Raw genomic sequence first — 21,551 nt, forward strand, 5'->3', positions numbered from 1 at the left:
GAAATAAATGTAATGCCATGCAGCAAGAGCAATCTGCTTGCAGTACTAGAAGTAGGCCTGGTGACTTTTCTGGATGGCACTGGGCCCACTTAGTTTCAGGCACTGGAGAGAGACTTATCAAATTTCAAGGAGGTACTCACAAAAGGCCCAGAGTCCCAACTTGCAGGGTCTAAGGCAGTGGTAGTCGACTTGGTCCCTACCGCCCACTAGTGGGTGTTCCAGCTTTCATGGTGGGCGGTAGCGGAGCAACCAAAGTATAAATAAAAAGATTTAACTATAGTATGTTGTTTTATAAAGATTTATTCTGGCCCTGGCTGGTTGGCTCAGCGGTTAGAGCGTCGGCCTGGCATGCAGGGGACCCGGGTTCGATTCCCGGCCAGGGCACACAGGAGAAGCGCCCATTTGCTTCTCCACGCCCCCCCTCCTTCCTCTCTGTCTCTCTCTTCCCCTCCCGCAGCTAAGGCTCCATTGGAGCAAAGATGGCCCGGGCGCTGGGGATGGCTCCTTGGCCTCTGCCCCAGGCGCTAGAGTGGCTCTGGTCGCAGCAGAGCGACACCCCGGAGGGGCAGAGCATCGCCCCCTGGTGGGCAGAGCGTCGCCCCTGGTGGGCGTGCCGGGTGGATCCTGGTCGGGCGCATGCGGGGGTCTGTCTGTCTCTCCGTTTCCAGCTTCAGAAAAATACAAAAAAAAAACAAACAAAAAAGAACAACTGATGATTGATGCTTCTCCTCTCTCTCCATTCCTGTCTGTCTGTCCTTGTCTATCCCTCTCTCTGAGTCTCTCTCTCTGTTAAAAAAGAAAAAAAGATTTATTCTGCCAAACTTAGCAAAAATCCGACAAAGTACTTGGTAAGTAATTATTATTATATGCTTTAACTTGCTGTAACTCTGCTTTATAAATTTTATAAAGTTACTTCCCTACTTTATAAGTCACCATTATTGTGGAACTGGTGAGCAGTTAGAAAATTTTACTACTAACAGAGATACAAAAGTGGGTGGTAGGTGTAAAAATGTTGACTACCCCTGGTCTAAGGGAGGGACTGTTTAGAACAGCTACGGCTCTTATACGTAGCACATGCTATGGTTGGGCTTGGTCATCATCTGGTCTAACAACTTTGGTCTTTTAAGTCTCTGGCATCTTGGCTTCTTAAATCTCAGGTGCCTCGGCAGCTTTCTGATGCCTCCAAATATTTTTTGTCCTTTATCCAGTTTTTTAGTTGTTCTTAGTAGGAATATCAGTATGCTAAAATCTTCTCTGTCATCACCGAAAGCAGACATTTCTTTTTATTATTATTATTTAGAAATTAAATGTTTGTTTCTCTTCCAATGCATAACAAAAGCAGGTTGAAGGCATACTTTTTGTGAACAGAGAAGTAAGAATGTCCCATATATTTTTACCTCATCACCCAGGGATGCCCACTTCAGAAGGACTTACCATGTTATCACAGAATCAGTGGCATATGAAGATGAATAAGAAAGATAACTTCTAAAACCTAAAAATAAAAAGTGCTATGCAGGACACAAGAATGACAAATACAAAACTACCCAGGGACCAGGTGGGGGCTGCCATAATTCAATGATCAAATCTTCATATTGAGCAGGGTCCAGGTGCTATTACTCCTGCCAGGTGAAGTCCTTAGCCTCATCCTCAGTTGTCACTGGTCCTGTAATGACATGATGGCTCCATCTGAAGTGGTCAAGGTAAGCTGGAGAAGGTAATTGAAGAGGGCATAACAGCCAGTTGGCCTGTGAGCTGGAGCTGAGCTGGAATGTACACTTCCCCCACTGTTCCCTCAGTGGGGACTCTTTTCAAAGATTCAGCCTTGAGAAAGAAACATGTCATGTCATGGAGGCCATCTGGATAGTATAGTGACTGAGCCCAGCTAAGGCCTTTATATTAACTTTTAAGATTTGGCATGTCAGTGCAGAGATCTACTTGTCTTGCAGCCACTCAAGACAAGCATAATAAGTAAATGCTCTTGCTTATGAAAACTGCCCCGTACCAATCTGGAGTGGTCTGCCTCTTTCTTCAGTGTCTACTTGCCTTCCAAGAACAGGGGCCAATTTAAGAACCAACATCATCCCTGGGAGATGAGGAAAAGTTATATGGGAACTTCTTACGTCTCAAGTACTGAAATAGTTCAGGGGTGAAAGAGGCCTCATCCCTTTTGGACCTGGGAGGAGGTGTTTGTTCTTTTTTTTATGTTTAATAGTTTTTTTTGTTTTTTTTTAATTATAATTTTATTTTTTTAATGGGGCGACAAAAATAAATCAGGTTACATATATTCAAAGATCAACAAGTCCAGGTTATCTTGTTTTTCAATTATGTTGCATACCCATCACCCAAAGTCAGATTGTCCTCTGTTACCTTCTATCTAGTTTTCTTTGTGCCCCTCCCCCTCCCTCTTTCCCTCTCCCTTTCCCCCCTCCCCCTGTAACCACCACACTCTTATCAATGTCTCTTAGTTTCACTTTTATGTCCCACCTACGTATAGAATAATGCAGTTCCTGGTTTTTTCTGATTTACTTATTTCACTTCGTATAATGTTATCAAGATCCCACCATTTTGCTGTAAATGATCTGATGTCATCATTTCTTATGGCTGAGTAGTATTCCATAGTGTATATGTGCCACATCTTCTTTATCCAGTCGTCTATTGACGGGCTTTTTGGTTGTTTCCATGTCCTGGCCACTGTGAACAATGCTGCAATGAACATGGGGCTGCATGTGTCTTTACGTATCAATGTTTCTGAGTTTTTGGGGTATATACCCAGTAGAGGGATTGCTGGGTCATAAGGAACCACCATACTTTCTTCCATAATGGTTGTACTACTTTACATTCCCACCAACAGTGTATGAGGATTCCTTTTAAGCTATTATCAACAAGACGGGTAATAGCAAATGTTGGAGAGGCTGTGGAGAAAAAGGAACCCTCATACACTGTTGGTGGGAATGTAAAGTAGTACAACCATTATGGAGGAAAGTATGGTGGTTCCTCAAAAAACTGCAAATAGAACTACCTTATGACCCAGCAATCCCTCTACTGGGTATATACCCCAAAACCTCAGAATCATTGATACGTAAAGACACATGTAGCCCCATGTTCATTGCAGCACTGTTCACAGTGGCCAAGACATAGAAACAACCAAAAAGCCCTTCAATAGAAGACTGGATAAAGAAGATGTGGCACATATACACTATGGAATACTACTCAGACATAAGAAATGATGACATCAGATCATTTACAGCAAAATGGTGGGATCTTGATAACATTATACAGAGTGAAATAAGTAAATCAGAAAAAAACAAGAACTACATGATTCCATACATTGGTGGAACATAAAAACGAGACTAAGAGACATGGACAAGAGAGTGGTGGTTACCAGGGGTGGGGGGAGGGAGGACGCAGGAGGGAGGGAGAGAGAGAGTTAGGGGGAGGGGCACAGAGAAAACTAGACAGAGGGTGACGGAGGACAATCTGACTCTGGGTGAGGGGTATGCAACATAATTTAATGACAAGATAACCTAGACATGTTTTCTTTGAATATATGTACCCTGAATTATTAACGTCATCCCATCAACATTAATAAAAATTTATTAAAAAAAATAATAATAAGAGCTAATCTAACAGGTGTGAGGTGGTATCTCATTGCAGTTTTGATTTGCATTTCTCTAATAACTAAAGAAGATGAGCATCTTTTCATATATCTGTTGGCCATTTGTACTTCCTCCTGGGAGAAGTGTCTGTTCATGTCCTCTTCCCATTTTTTTATTGGATTGTTTGCTTGTTGTTGAGTTTTATGAGTTCTTTGTATATTTTGGATATTAGGCCCTTATCTGAGCTGTTGTTTGAAAATATCATTTCCCATTTAGTTGGCTTCACTTCTCTTGCCATTGGAGTCAAATTCATAAAATGCTCTTTAAAACCCAGGTCCATGAGTTTAGTACCTATGTCTTCTTCTATGTACTTTATTGTTTCAGGTCTTATGTTTAGATCTTTGATCCATTTTGAGTTAATTTTAGTACAGGGGGACAAACTGTAGTCCAGTTTCATTCTTTTGCATGTGGCTTTCCAGTTTTCCCAGCACCATTTATTGAAGAGGCTTTCTTTTCTCCATTGTATGTTCTTGGCCCCTTTATCAAAAATTATTTGACTATATATATGTGGTTTTATTTCTGGACTTTCTATTCTGTTCCATTGGTCTGAGTGTCTATTTTTTCTGCCAATACCATGCTGTTTTGATTGTCGTGGCCCTATAATAGAGTTTGAAGTCAGGTATTGTAATGCCCCCAGCTTCATTCTTTTTCTATAGGATTGCTTTGGCTATTCGGGGTTTTTTATAGTTCCATATAAATCTGATGATTTTTTGCTCTATTTCTTTAAAAAATGTCATTGGAATTTTGATGGGAATTGCATTAAATTTGTATATTGCTTTGGGTAATATAGCCATCTTGATTATATTTATTCTTCCTAGCCAAGAACAAGGAATATTCTTCCATCTCATTATATCTTTCTCAATTTCTCTTAACAATGGTTTATAGTTTTCATTATATAAGTCCTTTACATTCTTTGTTATGTTTATTCCTAAGTATTTTATTTTTTTGTTGCAATCGTGAAGGGAATTATTCTTTTGAGTTCATTCTCAATTGTTTCATTGTTGGTGTATATAAAGGCTATTGACTTTTGTATGTTAATTTTGTATCCTGCGACCTTACTGTATTGGCTTATTGTTTCTAGTAGTCTTTTTGTGGATTCTTTGGGGTTTTCGATGTATAGGATCATATCATCTGCAAAAAGTGATACCTTTACTTCTTCTTTTCCGATATGGATGCCTTTTATTTCTTTGTCTTGTATGATTGCTCTGGCTAGAACCTCTACTACCACATTAAATAAGAGTGGAGAGAGTGGACAACCCTGTCTTGTTCCTAATTTAAGGGGGAAAGGCTTCAGTTTTGTGCCATTTAATATGATGTTAGCTGATGTTTTATCATATATGGCCTTTATCATGTTGAGATATTTTCCTTCTATACCCATTTTGTTGAGAGTCTTAAACATAAAATTGTGTTGTATTTTATCAAAAGCCTTTTCTGCGTCTATTGATAAGATCATGTGGTTTTTGTTCTTTGTTTTGTTGATATGGTGTATTATGTTAACTATTTTACGTATGTTGAACCATCCTTGAGATTGTGGGATGAATCCCACTTGATCATGATGTATTATTTTTTTAATATGTTGTTGTATTCGATTTGCTAGTATTTTGTTTAGTATTTTAGCATCTATATTCATTAGAGATATTGGTCTGTAGTTTTCTTTTTTTGTGTGTGCCATCCTTGCCTGGTTTTGGTATGAGGGTTATGTTGGCCTCATAAAATGTGTTTGGAAGTATTGCTTCTTCTTCAATTTTTTGAAAGACTTTCAGTAGAATAGGAACCAAGTCTTTGAATGTTTGATAAAATTCGCTGGTATAGCCGTCAGGGCCTGGACTTTTATTTTTGGGGAGGTTTTTAATGGTTTTTTCTATTTCTTCTCTACTAATAGGTCTGTTTAGGCTTTCTGCTTCTTCTTGACTCAGTCTAGGAAGGTTGTATTGTTCTAGGAATTTATCCATTTCTTCTAGGTTGTTGAATTTAGTGGCATAAAGTTTTTCATAGTATACTACAATAATTCTTTGTATATCTACGGTGTCCGTGGTGATTTCTCCTCTTTCATTTTGGATTTTGTTTATATGAGTTCTTTCTCTTTTTTCCTTGGTAAGTCTTGCCAAGGGTTTGTCAATTTTATTGATCTTTTCAAAGAACCAGCTCTTTGTTCTATTAATTTTTTCTATAGTTTTACTGTTCTCTATTTCATTTATTTCTGCTCTGATTTTTATTATCTCCTTTCTTCGGCTGGTTTTGGGTTGTCTTTGTTCTTCTTTTTCTAGTTCCTTAAGGTGTGAAGTTAAGTGGTTCACTTGGGCTCTCTCTTGTTTGTTCATATAGGCCTGAAGTGATATGTTAGCTGATGTTTTATCATATATGGCCTTTATCATGTTGAGATATTTTCCTTCTATTCCCATTTTGTTGAGAGTCTTAAACATAAAATTGTGTTGTATTTTATCGAAAGCCTTTTCTGCGTCTATTGATAAGATCATGTGGTTTCTCTTATCACTGCTTTTGCTGCATCCCTTAGATTCTGATATGTCGTATTGTCATTTTCATTAGTCTGTATATATCTTTTGATCTCTGCACTTATTTCTTCTTTGACCCATTCATTTTTTAAAAGTATGTTGTTTAGTTTTCACATTTTTGTGGGATTTTTTTCCTCCTTTTTGCAGTTGAATTCTAGTTTCAAGGCTTTATGGTCAGAAAATATGCTTGGTACAACTTCGATTTTTCTGAATTTGCTGATGTTGTTTTTGTGGCCCAACATATGGTCAATTCTTGAGAATGATCCATGTACACTGGAGAAAAATGTATACTCAGTCACTTTGGGATGAAATGTCCTGTAGATGTCTATCATATCCAGGTGCTCTAGTGTTTTGTTTAAGGCCACAAAATCTTTTGTTGATTCTCTGTTTGGTGACCGATCTAGAGCCGTCAGTGGTGTATTGAGGTCTCCAAGTATGATTGTATTTTTGTCAGTTTTTGTTTTAAGGTCAATAAGTAGCTGTCTTATATATTTTGGTGCTCCTTGGTTTGGTGCATATATATTAAGAATTGTTATGTCTTCTTGATTCAGTGTCCCCTTAGCCATTATGAAATGGCCATTTTTGTCTCTGAGTACTTTTCCTGTCTTGTAGTCAGCATTATCAGATATGAGTATTGCTACACTTGCTTTTTTTTGGATGTTATTTGCTTGGAGTATTGTTTTCCAGCCTTTCACTTTGAGTTTGTTTTTATCCTTGTTACTTAGATGAGTTTCCTGTAAGCAGCATACAGTTGGATTTTCTTTTTTAATCCATTCTGCTACTCTGTGTCTTTTTATTGGTGAGTTTAATCCATTTACATTTAGTGTAATTATTGACACTTGTGAGTTCCCGATTGCCATTTTATAGATTGCTTTCTGTTAGTTTTGTGTCTTGTTTGATCCTTCTCTTTCGTTTTTCTATCTTTTGTTTTTATTTGGTTGTATTCCATACATCTTTCCACTGTTGCTATCTTTTTTATCTCATGTGCTTCTGTGGTGGTTTTTTCAATGGTGGTTACCTTTAGGTAATGAAAAGGGTTTCTACCCTGTTCATAGTAGTGCACTATTTTGTGAGTACTTTTGCACTCCATCATCCTTTGCTACTGTTAATCTCCATCCTCTCCCCCTTTTCTTTTTGTTGTTGTCACAGTTTAAATTTGGTTTTATTGTGTTCTTCTTGGAGCTTTTACTTGTGGCTTTTTTTTTGTTCTTTGTATCTGATTGGAGAACCCCCTTTAGTAATTCCTGGAGTGGGGGTTTTCTGATGATAAATTCCCTCATCTTTTCTGTATCTGTGAATGTTTTTATTTCTCCTTCATATTTGAAGGATAGCTTTGATGGGTATAGTATTCGTGGCTGAAAGTTCCTCTCTTTCAGGACTTTAAATATTGGGGTCCACTTTCTTCTAGCTTGTAGAGTTTCTGCTGAGAAATCTGATGATAATCTAATGGGCCTTCCTTTAGATGTTGTATTCTTCTTTTCCCTGGCTGCCTTGAGAATTTTTTCTTGGCCATTGGTTTGTGCCAATTTCATTATGATGTGCCTTGGAGTAGGTTTGTTGGGGTTAAGAAAACTCGGAGTTCTGTTTGCTTCATGAATTTGAGGCTTTAGTTCTTTCCACAGGCTTGGGAAGTTCTCATCTATTATTTGTTTGAGTATGTTCTTTATTCCATTTTCTCTCTCTTCTCCCTCTGATTTAACTATTATTCTTATGTTATTCTTTCTGATGGAGTCAGATAATTCTTGTAGGGCTATCTCAATTTTTTTAATTTTTGAGTCTCTTTCTTCCTCTCTCTGTTGTGCCTCAAGTTGCTTGTCTTCTATTTCACTAATCCTCTCTTCTATCTGTCCTGTTCTATTAGTCAAGCTTGTTACCTCGTTTTTCAGCTTGTGAATTGAGTTTTTCATCTCTGTTTGATTTGTTTTTATAGTTTCAATTTCCTTGGACATATTCTTTGTGTTCGTTGAGTTGTTTTCTGAGCTCCCTAAATTGCCTTTCTGTGTTTTCTTGTATATCTCTGAGTATTTTTAGGATTTCTATCTTGAATTCTCTGTCATTTAACTCCAAGGTTTCCAATATATTAAATTTTTTCTCCATAGATTTTTCCTCATCTATCTGTGTTACCTCTCTTTCTTTTGTATCCATGATATTCGATTTTCTCTTCCTAAGTGGCATCTGAGGGTGGTTTTGTTGATAGTATTAATGAGATTTAATAAAAAATAAAAGGTTAAAAAATAAAAAATTGAAAAAAAGTTGTTTTTTTAATAAAAAAATTAATAATGAAATAAAGAAAAATAAAATAAAATAAAAATTTAAAAAAAGGAAATTATTCCCCCCCTCCTTTTTTTCTCTCTTCTCTCCCCTCTTTCTTGAGAAAATCTTGTGGTGATCTGTGAATTATATTGTATTTAATAGAACAAACAATGCCTGTAATTGAGGGCCTGAATTGGGGAAAAGTAATAAAGGGGCAAGAAAAAAAATAATAAAAAATAAAATAAAATAAAAAAGGGGGGGTATAGACCCACAAAAAGCAAATAATGAAAAAATTTGGATCAAGAATAAAATGATTTGCATTTAGGTGTTGGTTGACTAAGAATTATGATGAGAGGAGTAAGAGGGAAACAGGAAAATGGGGGGACAAATTAAAAAATTACTATTGTATTTAGTGGAACAAGAGCTTGATAAAATGGAGAGCCAGGGATGGGAGCACTGCTAGTGAGTTAAAAAGGTGAAGTAAAAACCCCCCAAAATGCCACAAACATAAGTTTGAGTCCCAGATAAAATAATTTGTTTGTTATTGAGGTTTGAATGAGAGGAGACGTAAAGGAGAAAGGAAGAAACTAATATAGAGGGAGAAAAGAAAGAGAGAGAGAGAGAAAAAAAGAGGGAACCACTAAAAGAAGAAAAAAGAAAAAAGAGGAGAGAGAGAGAGAGTTAAGGGTTTTGGAGTGCAACCCTCATAGAGAGAAAGGAAGAGGAAAGAAAAAATAATGGGAGATGTAACATTTATGGGTAGTGTAGTTCAAGGAGAGGAGAGAGTAAGACCGGTAGGGAGTTAAATGACCAAATTGGAGGAGGAAAAAAAAAGAAAAAAAAAATCAAGGATGAAGATAAGAGAAACAAATGAACAAATATAATAAAATGGGATAGGTTATAAAGTCTGCGTATTATTCTTGATTTTGAGAGGTTATCTTCTTGCTTTTTCTTTTCTCTCCCTCTTCCTGGTCGGTGACTCTGTACCCCGGGTTCTGCCCCTTTGGCACACTCAGGTAGAGGTTTGCAGTTGATAAGTCTCTATGGCGATGTCATGTATTGTGCTTCAGTCTCATTGGCAGTCGAGGCTCATTAGCATTTATAGGCTCCGACAGTGAGAGAATCTGTGTTCCAGGAGCCTCTCTCCTAGTCTTTCCTTCCTCAATTAGTAGCCTGAGAATCCAGCTATGGGGTTGCTGCTGCCTCTGCCTCTGCCTGGATAGTAAGAGGCTCAAAGAGCTGGCAACTCCCCACTCTATTCCCACTCAGCACAGGGCTCTGGGTAAGGCTCAGTCAGTCAGAGCCGCTAGCATAATCAGCCGGGGCTTCCGCCTACTCAAAGACCTCTGGCTCTGCCACTCTGTCTGGTAACACGGGAGGGTCTGCACGCGCAGACCAGGATGTTAGACCGGAAGTCTCGCCCTCTGAGTGAAACCCCCGCCCGCACTGAAAAGTTCCAGTGTTGGAATTGGCTCTCGCTCCGTCCCCGTGTGTGGCTTTTTCAAGGCGCTGGGGCAGCCTGTGACTCCGCCCTCGGCCCACACAAAGGCCCCCGACTCTGCCCCTCCGTGGGACAACATGGGCTCCCACTCCGGAGGTGCTGGGAGGAGTCTCCTTCCCACTCTCCGTGTGCGCAGACCAGGATGTGAGGCCTGAGTCTTGCCCTCTGAGTGAAACCTCCCACCCGCACTGAAAAGTTCCAGTGTTGGAATTAGCTCTCGCTCCCTCCCCGTGTGTGGCTCTCCCCGGGTGCTGGGGCAGCCCGGAGGCTTTCGGCCCACACAAAGGCCTTGACTCTGCCTCTCTGTGGAGTAACACAGGCACACCCTCCGGGGGCTTTGGAAGGAATCTCTCACCCACTATGCGCCTACCAGGCGATCAGGTAAAATGGCTGCCCCGCTTGTCTTTCTTTGTCTGGGTTTGGCGCGAGTGTTAGCTGTATTGCCCGGGTTGTCACAGGAACAGTTTTTCCTTGGCTTGGATCTCCATGCCACAGCCTGGTTCGGCCGTTTGTGCCGCGGCCTGGATCTATTCACCCCCTTTGCCCGCCTTAGTTTCTATATTCTCAGTTTCCAGTGAAAATCGCCCTGTTTAGGTTAGTGAGGAAGGGGGAGCATTTCTTACTCCCTATTTCCTTTGGGGTTTGGTTATATATTTATCCAATTTTTCACTCGATCATACCTTTGGGTGTATTGCAAAACATCTGGAGGCTCCAAGGATAGGTTTTTCTGTTTCTGGTTGAAGATCTTGTTGAGTTTTGGGGAAAATTTATCGGTATCGCTTCCTACCCCGCCATTACTCTCGGTGTTTGTTCTTTTACCTCCCAAGGGAAATGACCAGACTTTGCCAAGATATAATTGGGCAGCTTCATTGTATAGTTCCTGAAGTTGTCTCTTCCTCAGTTTTCTGAGGCCTCCCAAACCCTGGCATGAATCATGTCTTCTTACAGTCAAGTTACCAAACCAGAACTGATCTTCATGTTTGAGAAAGAAGAGAGAAAAATTTTAAGTCTCCTGGGTGAGTGATAACTAGAAAGACTGGGTATGGTAGATGGAAGATTCTCGCTGCTGTCTGGGGGGCGTGGTTCCTTTGATATTTTTCCATCAGTCTTCCTTAAAAAAGAGGAGGTAGGCCTCTGGCAGTTACATGACGTAGATGTAAGCTCCTCGGATTAAATGACCTTTCCACATGTCTCCCTCAATTCTTTGCTTGGCTTTGAGAAAGAACCATACCTTCCTTCCATCTTTGTCCTCAAGATCTGATCCCTGACTCCTTTAGCCTTTCTAGGTCATTATCCCTTTCCCTGGCTTTTTCACTTCTCCTGCCTCCAGTTGTCATCAATTCCTTTGCTGATACATTCAGACATTTATAGATCTGTCCTTAACTTTGTGGCTTGTTTTTTTTTCTACTTTCTTCTCTCATCCTTGGGAGAATCCTTCAAGGGGTTTTCTCCGAGTCTTACAAGCAGATTCCGCCCCACCCACATTTAAATGTCTTCTTCCAAGGATGTCCATTATAGAACCCCATTAGTCTTCTCTGTTCCCCCAAATTGAAGTTGTCTTCTAGTTGTTTCTTACTGGTACAAAGAAAAACAATTTCTGTGTTTGAACTTATATTTAGAAACCTTGCTAAATTCACTTATTAATTCTAATAATTTATCTGTAGATCCTTTTGGACTTTGTGTGCACAGATATCAACTGCAGAGATTGAGTTTTATTTTCAGTTGTTACTTTTCTTTTTCTTGCTTTATTTCACTGACTAGGGTCTCCAGAACAGTGTTAAATAGAAGTGGACATCCTTGTTTCATTTCTAATCTCAGGAGGAAAGGTATCATGTCAGCATTAAATTTTGCTGTCTTTTTAAAAAACACACCCTTTACCAAGCTTAGTAAGTTCTCTACTAGTTCCAGTTTGTTAAGAATTATTATGAATGGGTATCGAATTATGAAATCCCTTTTTCTGCATCTATATGGCTTATTGTGATTTTTATCCTTTATTGGTTACAATGACTAAATTATCAACTTTCTTGGCATAAAGTATTTTCATAATCCCCTTACTGTCATTTTAATGTTATAGCATGTGGTGAAGTCCATTATATCATTCCTGATTTGAAAATTTGGGTTTCTCTTTGTTTCTTGATCAGTTTAGGGTTTCTGACTTTTTAAAATCTTTTGAAAGAACTTCTTTTGATTTTTCTCAATTGCTTGTTCTCCAGATGATATGAAAATAAATGTAATGGAGGTAACTCATAAGTGTTAAGTATAGATAGTGAGTTAGGAACTTGAACTAGCTTCATGTGTGAAATCTAGATAATGAGGAAGCAAGCAGCTTTAGAGACACAGGCAGAATTCTTAAGACATGTTAAATGTAGTTATCAAGTAGGTTAGTAGTGTGTGGAATATACAAAAAATAATAGAATAAATGGAATATATGATGGAACAAACAAGAGTGTTACTTAAAGATGGAAGGAATGCAATGACCAAGCCATAAGTAATCCTATCACCTCAGCCAAGAGTTACATTTTAGTAAAATCAGCCATCAATTGGTGACACTCAGTATTGTTCCACTGAACACAGGTAAATCCCATGACCATGCAGGAGGCTAATTGGTGAATTAGATCTTAGGTGAGCAGAGTATGCCACTGGCTCTGAGCACCTTCTGTCTTCTTGGGACCCTTGTTCAAACCTCAACTCTGATACTAGTAACCAATGAAGCTGATGCAAGAGACATAGAAAAGGTGTATCAACATTACATAACAAAGGATTCAGAAAATATGGTTCATTATATTTTCGCCCTAAATGTGTTAACTCATTCTTCCTTGATGTACTTTTAAATATATTTTACATTGATTTAATAAGCCATACAACAAGCATTTTAATTTAGTCTGTAAGCCTTTCTATTCTGAGACCTCTGGCATACCTTGCTGGTAGTATGTTGGAGTTCATCATTGTATCAAGGGAATTCTCATATTAACAAGTCCCAGAAGATGAGGTGAGAAGGGATAATTCATAGTTTGGAATCTTGCTAAAGAACCAATTATGTCATATTTTGTCTTACAATACTGGGGACCTTGAACTGATCTGGGTGCTAATAGGGCTAATAAAGAGTCATAGAGCTGATCCCTATCCCAGAGTGGTCCTGGGGAACAGACTAAAGAGGGATCATAATGAATCTCATTTTAGAGCTTTTAATTAAAGCAATAAGAGAAATTCCAGTGACCATGTCCTGCCTCCTCTACTCACTTATTCCTCACCAACTTCTCACCATCAACATGAGATCTTGCACTAATGAGAAGCCAAGACCCCACAGGCCAACTCCACAGATCCGTTGCTCACTGCACAGAGTGCCATTCACTTCCCAGTTCCCACACTGACAGCCCATATTTTGTCTCTGCACTCACTAACGCTCTGCCACATTTTGCCATTTGCTTGGCTGCTCTTTACTCTGCCCCAATCACCCCTACTCAGCCTCGTTCACCACCATCATTCCCACTGTACCTCCTATCAGTCTGCCCGTTCAGTTAAACTCCACTCACTCCCACTCTCCCAGCATTACTCTTATTTACTTGTTTTCTTCCAGGAACCACTCCACTGTATATTCCTCTCTCTCCATACTCTTCCTATACACCCCAACTCTGCCCCTCAATACTCCATTCCCCCACATTTGGCCTTTCATTACTCCTGTATCTCTCTTCTCCTAACTCCAGTCCATTTATCCACATCCTGCTGTTCACCCATCACTGCCCTCATCAACATTCACCGACATGTGACCCATTAGATTGCCATCTGTGTCCCAGGCAGCAGAAGTCCAAGATTAACCTGAAATGGCAAGATATGACTTCCTCTACCCCACACCAGGATGACCTTTGCTGGCCCTGACCCCAGGAATATTCTTTATCAGCAGGAAAATGATGTTTCTCTTCTAGTGCCTCTGGGCATTCTCTCAGCAGCCCGCACAAAGAGCAAGAAAGTCAGCTCACATTTGCCCCAAGTCTCCTTCTCCCTAGAAAAGCACTAAATTCAGGGTGGGGCAGAAGTAGGTTTACAGTCTGTATGGAAAATAATGCAATAATTAATAAATAATAATACAAGAATAAACTTGTTTTATGTACTTACAGCTATAAACCTACTTTTGCCCCACCGTGTGTGACATGTCTGACTTAACGTAACTAAAAAAAAAAAAAAAAAAATGAGTCCATGACTTATTTTCTTACAGACTAATTTAGGGAATAAACAAAGCCTGGGAGGGTGTAGGCATGGTCTCAGGTCTCACTCATCCACCTGTTTTGTTGAATCCACTGACCATGCCCAGGTTTTACATAGATTGGGTTGTCCTATTCCACCACAGAAACATGAGGGCTACAAATACAGTCATTCACACACCGGGTCTTATTTCGGAGCAGATGTGCTGTTATGTAGTCTTTGCCTGTATCCATTCAGACTATAGATCCCAATCTGTCCCTCACCTTGGAAAATGTAGTCCCCAGCAGTAGTATGATCTGGGGGTCGAGTTACTTAACTTTTCTGTGGATTCATGCTTTATAACTCTTGTTAAAATCACACACACATAAATACAAATGAAATAATTTAAATCATTTTGTTAAGATATGGAAAGCCAGTAGCAGGCTTTAGTAAGGAATATTTTCAGATGTCACTGTGCATACTAAGAAATGCGTACCAGTCTCAATTATTTTAGGTTACATGATGTGCTCCCAGCTGATGTGAGATTCACTTTGACACTTCCAGGAAAGTCATACCTGTGTGCCTTTGAAACGCACTGGATATCTATTGTTCTATCTGATTATTCAATTTTTTTTTTTGTATGACAGAGACAGGAAGGCAGAGAGATGAGAAGCAACAATTCTTTGTTGCGGCACCTTAGTTGTTCATTGATTGATTTCTCATATGTGCCTTGACTGGGGGGGCTCCAGCCGAGCCAGTGACCCCTTGCTCAAGCCAGTGACGTTGGGCTCAAGCTGGTGAGCCCATGCTCAAGCTGGCGACCACAGGGTTTCGAACCTGGGTCCTCTGCATCCCAGTCCGACACTTTATCCACTGCGCCATCACCTGGTCAGGCTGATTATTCAGTTTATTCACACTAAAAAATTAAAACTCCACATTGAGCATATCTCTATTAAATACCATGAAACCCTGTATTAGAATCTGACTTCATTATAATAGTAATAAAACAAACTATGCTTCTTAAAAGTTTTATTTATTTATTGAAAAGGTAGTACATACAGATAGTATAATTTTCAAAAGTTATAAAAGGATATGGTTACCTCCCTCCAATCCCATCCCCCCAGCCACCCACTTTCTTTTTCTTTCCCAGAGGTAATTATGGTTCCCAGATTCTTGTGTATCTTTCCAGAAACAGTTTATGCATACACTCAATTATGTACTTACCATTTGTTCTCCTTTTTATATACAAATGGTCACACATTATACTCAGTATCCTGCACCTTGCTTTTCCCAAGTAATAATGTATGTTAGAGATCATCTCACATCACTACATAAGTAGTGTACAAATTCTTTATATATTTTATTCATTTGTCTACCTAGGAATTTGCTGTTATCAACATACCAGGATCTCAGGAACCAGACCCCTGGTGTTGTCATTTAGACAGCTTCCAACCTTTTGCAGTCACAAACAGTGCATCAATGAATGCCTCTGTATGTGTTCATCATTTTGTACCTGCCTGAGATAATCACTCCTAGAAGTGGAATTGCTGGCAAAACCATGTACACTTGTGGTTTTGATTACTTTGAAATCATTCCTCTTTGAATAAGAGTTTTTCTTGGACTCGATATTTGCCGGAGATTCATGTAGAAAAAGAAACTGGGGCCACATTTAAGGTAGATTAGAGGTTTTCTTAGAACCAGGATTGTTTCCCCATTTGGTAGTTTTTTCAGACTTGACTTTTCTGGAATCAGTAAATAAGGGCAGCTGTAGGGTCTGTCACAAGAAACACTCCCTTCTCTTGCCTCAGCCCCCACCAACTGCTCCTTGATTAGTACAGACTAGCTTCTGCTAAATATGGCTTGTCTGGGAAATTCCTTGTCTAAGCCCCTGCCTGTCTCTACTCAGACACTAAATGGGTCTTGGAAACATCCTTCCTCCCATCTACCCATTCCCTGGGTGACTGCTGTTGTGTTTGTATATGGTGCTGCACTCAGAGTGTGTCCTGAACCTCAGCTGTGAGTTATTACTAGTGTTCTCACATCTGGAGCCTTGAGCAGTCTCTCTCTGAGATCTCCTATATCAGCCTGTGGCAGCCCTCTCATCAGGGTTTCTGATATGTCCTAATTTTGTCACATACAGAGATTACACTTCTGCTTCTTTTTCTCCGTGTAGTTTTTGGGTGAAGACTGAGATGAAAAGAAAAAAGACTGACTTTATTCCCTAGATTTAAACGAGAAGTCAAAACACACTTTAAAAAATGTTAATTGACAAAACTTTCCTTCAGGGAACATAACAGACACTACTGATTTACCCTCTAATGTGCAATGAGCTTTGACTTCCGGGTATGGCCTTTCCCATGGGCTTTCTTTCCTGTATGCGTTCTCTGATGTACAATAAGGTTTGATTTTTGGGTAAATGCTTTCCCACATTCTGTACACTTATAGGGTTTCTCTCCGGTATGAGTTCTTTGGTGGACAGTGAATGTTGATTTTTCTCTAAAGGCTTTGCCACACTCAGTGCATGCATAGGGTTTCTCTCCTGTGTGTGTTCGCTGATGGATTATGAGCTGAGACTTCTGGCTAAAAGCTTTCCAACATACAGGACACTCATAGGGTTTCTCTCCTGTGTGAATTCTCTGATGTATGATGAGCTTCGACTTTTCTCTGAAGGCTTTGCCACATTCATTACACTTATAGGGTTTTTCTTCTGTATGAGTTCTTTGATGTATAATGAGATATGATTTCTGGGAAAATGCTTTTTCACATTCATTGCATTCATAGGGCTTCTCTCCTGTATGACCTCTCTGATGGAGCATGAGATAGGATTTCTGAGAGAATGCTTTCTCACATTCATTACATTCAAAGGGTTTCTCTCCTGAATGAGTTCTCTGATGTACACCAAGGTTTGACTTTTGGGTGAAGGTTTTCCCACACACATCACATTCATAGGGTTTCTCTCCTGTATGAGTTCTCTGATGCACAATCAGAGTTGACTTCTCATTGAAAGACTTCCCACATTCAGTGCATTTATGAGGTTTCTCTCCCGTGTGAGTTCTTTGATGTATAATGAGAGTTGACTTATCACTGAAAGTTTTCTTACACTCATTACATTCATGGGGTTTCTTTCCTGTATGAGTACTATGATGTATAATTAGATCCAGCTTCTGTATGAAAGATTCTCCACATTTAGTGCATTCATAAGTTTTCTCTCCTGTGTGGGTTTTCTGATGGACGATGAGGTTTGACTTCTGAGTGAAGGCTTTTCCACATTCGTTACATTCATAAGGTTTCTCTCCTGTGTGAGTCCTGTAATGTATGATGACAGTTGACTTTTCTCTGAAAGCTTTTCCACATTCTGGACACTCAAAGGGTCGCTCTCCTGTATGAGTTCTCAGGTGTATAATGAGCTGTGATTTTTGGCTAAATGCTTTTCCACATTCAGTACATCCAAAAGGTTTCTCTCCCGTATGTGTTCTCCAATGTACAATGAGATGTGACTTCTTGCTGAAAGATTTCCTGCATGCAGTACATTCAAAGGGTTTCTCTCCATTTTTAATTCTCTGATGTAGACTAAGACCTTTCTTTCGCCTGAGGGTCTTCCCACACTCTTTATATCCATAGGTTCTCACTCCAGGAGTTGTTTTCTCATATTCAGTATAGAATAATAATTTTGCACGTCCATTATCATGTTTCTTTCCTACAGAGCTTCTACTAAGTAAGTCTAAATTATCTACCATATCATTTCCAAACAACTCATGTTTATGCGGTCTTTGTATTGAAGCAACAAGGTTTGTACTCAGATAAAGTATGTTTCCAAATTCATTATAGTCATGTTCACTCTTGGTAGTAATTGTTTTCTTGTCTGGGAATCCAACTTGCATCAACAAACATTTATCTTTGTCATCCTGATGCTGTCTCTCAATCTGTTCATCAATTTGGCAGTATTCTTCTAGAAAGAAGTAGAATAAACCATTTTTATACTTTGACATTGTGAAATGGACCCTCTTTAGAAATGCCCTGCCATAGGAAAACTGATATTATTATCTTGTTTTACCAGAGTTCCTACAGAGAGAAACTTGATTGTTAAATTCTGTTCTTTTACTCAACTCCCACCTACTAGCCTTTTTTGTTACCAAGAACAATCTGACGCTGACACCAAAGTCTTTATCTCCACATTTACATCATCTCTGATTCCCATCAACTGTGGTGATCACCCTTAATCTTCATTTACCATATTAACTGTACCTGACTTACACTGTTTACAACAATCCCAGTAAATGAAAATTTCAGAATAATTAGTCATACAAAAAAACAAAGAAAAATCTAAAGATCTCTGACCAATCTGGATTCATCTTTGTATCCATCTACCATTGTATTCAGTTCTTCAACAGCTCCTTCTGCTCCTGTCCATACTATTTCCACTAAGAGTTATGTCTATGATGAACTCCAAACCCTTTCTCACGTTCCATCACCCATACAGCCTAGCCCTCCATATTTTGCTAAATTCAGAATCTAGATAATTTTCAAGAAGTTCAGTCTTTTCAAAACTTACCTCTACAACTTTAATTTTTATTGACTCCTAAAGTAGTTGTTCATCTGTACCACTCAGACAGTTAAAATTGTAAACCTTGCCTTTAATATATCATGTTTCATTAACCACAAGATGAGTATCATTCCACATTTTAACATTAATGAATCCAGATGCACCTCACAATCAATGACATGTCAAAAATAAATTGGTGGCAACTTTCTTTATTAATGGTGTGTCTTAAAATCCAATGGTATCTTGAAGGCAATAAAATATGGTAAATACTTTTTGCACATATATTTAATTTTTATCAATTTTGAAGTTTACTTTTCCTCTTACCTTTTCCTAAAATTTTATATAAAAATTTTCAAACATACAGAGAAATTGAAATAACAATAACTAAACTACTCATATCACTGCTTAGACTTAATAAGAACAATATTTATGATAATAATACTGAATTTTAAAATGGCGCATGCAACTGTGGTTTCTCTTCCTGTGACATCCTTTCTTTGGATTGCAAAGCATAGATCCTTAACCAGGAGTAAACATTAGAATCACAGAAAAAGCTTGTACAAAATACGTCTGATGGGACCCAAGCCCCATCAAGGAGCCATTGCATCTGAATCCTCTTAGGTTGTAAAAAGCAGCATAGCACATGTGGTTAGGGTCATGGGCCCTGTGTAGCCCAGGATCAAATCCTGTTGTTAGGCAAATAAGTTTGTAAAATTTGTGTTATTTGGTTTTGCTTTTATTAAAATGGTGCTGCCCACATGGGGCAGCTAATTGCCTTCCTGCTTGGGAAGGGGCTTGGTTATACTAATGTGTGCTAGGGAAGGGCTTTTGCACTTAAAAGTTTTAAAAGGACACCCCATTAAAATTAATCAAAAAATGGGGGAGGGGATACAATGCCGTGTATAGAGGGTGTTATACTGAATGGGACACTTGAAACCATATCAACACAATAAATTAAAAATAAAATTTTAAGTTAAAAAAAAGTTTTAAAAGGAGGAGATAGGAGGCCATTTTAGGGGAGACCACATTGTTGCAGAGAAGGGAGGAGAGACCACGTTGTTGCAGGAAAGAAAGGCCACATGGTGGCAGAGGAGGCAGACAGCAAGATGGCGGGGAGCTGAATGAGAAGCCAGTTTGTGCAGAGAGAAGGAGATGGGGAACAGAGGTGAATAAGGCTGGTGAGGCCTTTGATTCTAGAAAAAAATGGAGAAAGTCCGTGGCTTTGGGAACCCTGAATGGAAAGGGAACTGTTTTCCTGCTGTGTGTATTTTCTCACCCGCCAATTGTGAGCTGGAATAAAGGATGGCCCACCAGTTCTTGGCTCCGTTGTTTCATTATGATCTATCTGAATTAAATGGGAACCTGCACGAACCAGGCGGCTGTGATGGCTGCAGCTACTGGCCTTACCCCTGTCTTTGCCTTTCACTTGCTCTGTGAATTTAGGCAAGTTATCTAATCCATCTGTATCTTACTTTCCCACCTGGAAAACAGGAATTATAACAGCGCCCACCCAAATGGTTGTTGATATGACTAAAGTATCTATAAAAGTATGAATGGCACATAGAAAGTACTTTCAAATGTGAACTAAAATGGCCCTGGCCGGTTGGCTCAGCGGTAGAGCGTTGGCCTGGCGTGCGGGGAACCCGGGTTCGATTCCCAGCCAGGGCACACAGGAGAAGCACCCATTTGCTTCTCCACCCCCCCTCCTTCCTCTCTGTCTCTCTCTTCCCCTCCCGCAGCCGAGGCTCCATTGGAGCAAAGATGGCCCGGGTGCTGGGAATGGCTCCTTGGCCTCTGCCCCAGGCGCTAGAGTGGCTCTGGTCGCAGCAGAGCGATGCCCCGGAGGGGCAGAACATCACCCCCTGGTGGGCAGAGCGTCAACCCTGGTGGGCGTGCCGGGTGGATCCCAGTCGGGCACATGTGGGAGTCAGTCTGACTGTCTCTCCCCATTTCCAGCTTCAGAAAAATACAAAAAAAAAAATGTGAACTAAAACAATGACTATACTACTACTACTACTGTTATTATTACTAAGAGCCACTATATTACTATAAAATAAGGAATATTTCAGCATATTACACATGTTCTTGAATATCAAGTGAAAACTAGGTTAATAAAACTGCATTTTTCTAAAGAAGGAAAAATATATAAATATATGTTTATATGGGCTCATGTTACAAAAAAGGATAAACTTTAAAACTGTAGTAAATAGTTATATCTGACAGTAGTATTGGGAAAGAAGCTGGATTTCTTGGATTATACCTGTTTTCTAGATTTGAATTTAGAACCAAGCAAACATTTGTGTTAAAAAGAAACAGGCCCTGGCCAGTTGGCTCAGTGGTAGAGCGTCAGCCCAGCGTGTAGATGTCCTGGGATCGATTTCCGGTCAGGGCACACAGAAGAGATGCCCATCTGCTTCTCTACCCCTCTGCCTCTCACTTCTCCCTCTTCCTCCTCCTCCTCCTCTCTGTCCCCCTCCCCCTCCCCCTTCCTACTCCACCTTCTCCTCCTCCTCCTCCTCCTCTTCCTCCAGCCATGGCTCAATTAGAGCGAGTTGGCCCCAGGCACTGAGGATGGCTCCATGGCCTCACCTCAGGTGCTAAAAAATGGCTCCATTGTAACAGCTCCAGATGGGCAGAGCATCGCCCCCTAGTGGGCTTGCTGGGTGGATCCCAGTTGGGGCACATGTGGGAGTCTGTCTCTGCCTGTCCTCCTCTCACTGAATAAAAAAAAAAAAAAAAGAAAAAGAAACAATAGACCCAAAATGGAGTAACTTGTGGTGGTAAGCCTCACCAAGGCTTAATAATTGCAGTTTCATTCTCTGCCAGTAGTAGAATTTTAAAACCACTCTTGGATTTCCTGATCAATACTAATGAGGTAATCTGTCTGATAAGAATCCCTGACTTCC

General features: G+C 39.7%; 1 protein-coding gene across 1 annotated transcript in view; it reads right to left on the minus strand.

Moving 5' to 3' along the window:
- Window positions 1–16,292: 16,292 nt before the first annotated feature.
- The window catches only part of LOC136317064 (zinc finger protein 182), a 55,226-nt gene continuing 49,967 nt past the window's right edge, over window positions 16,293–21,551 (minus strand). The window contains exon 5 of the mRNA XM_066249571.1: window positions 16,293–18,051. Within this exon, the coding sequence (XP_066105668.1) occupies window positions 16,418–18,051 (1,634 nt within the window). The 3' untranslated portion in view covers window positions 16,293–16,417. The remainder of the gene's footprint in view (window positions 18,052–21,551) is intronic.

The sequence above is a fragment of the Saccopteryx bilineata genome, chromosome X (assembly GCF_036850765.1).
Source record: "Saccopteryx bilineata isolate mSacBil1 chromosome X, mSacBil1_pri_phased_curated, whole genome shotgun sequence".
NCBI lineage: Eukaryota > Metazoa > Chordata > Mammalia > Chiroptera > Emballonuridae > Saccopteryx > Saccopteryx bilineata.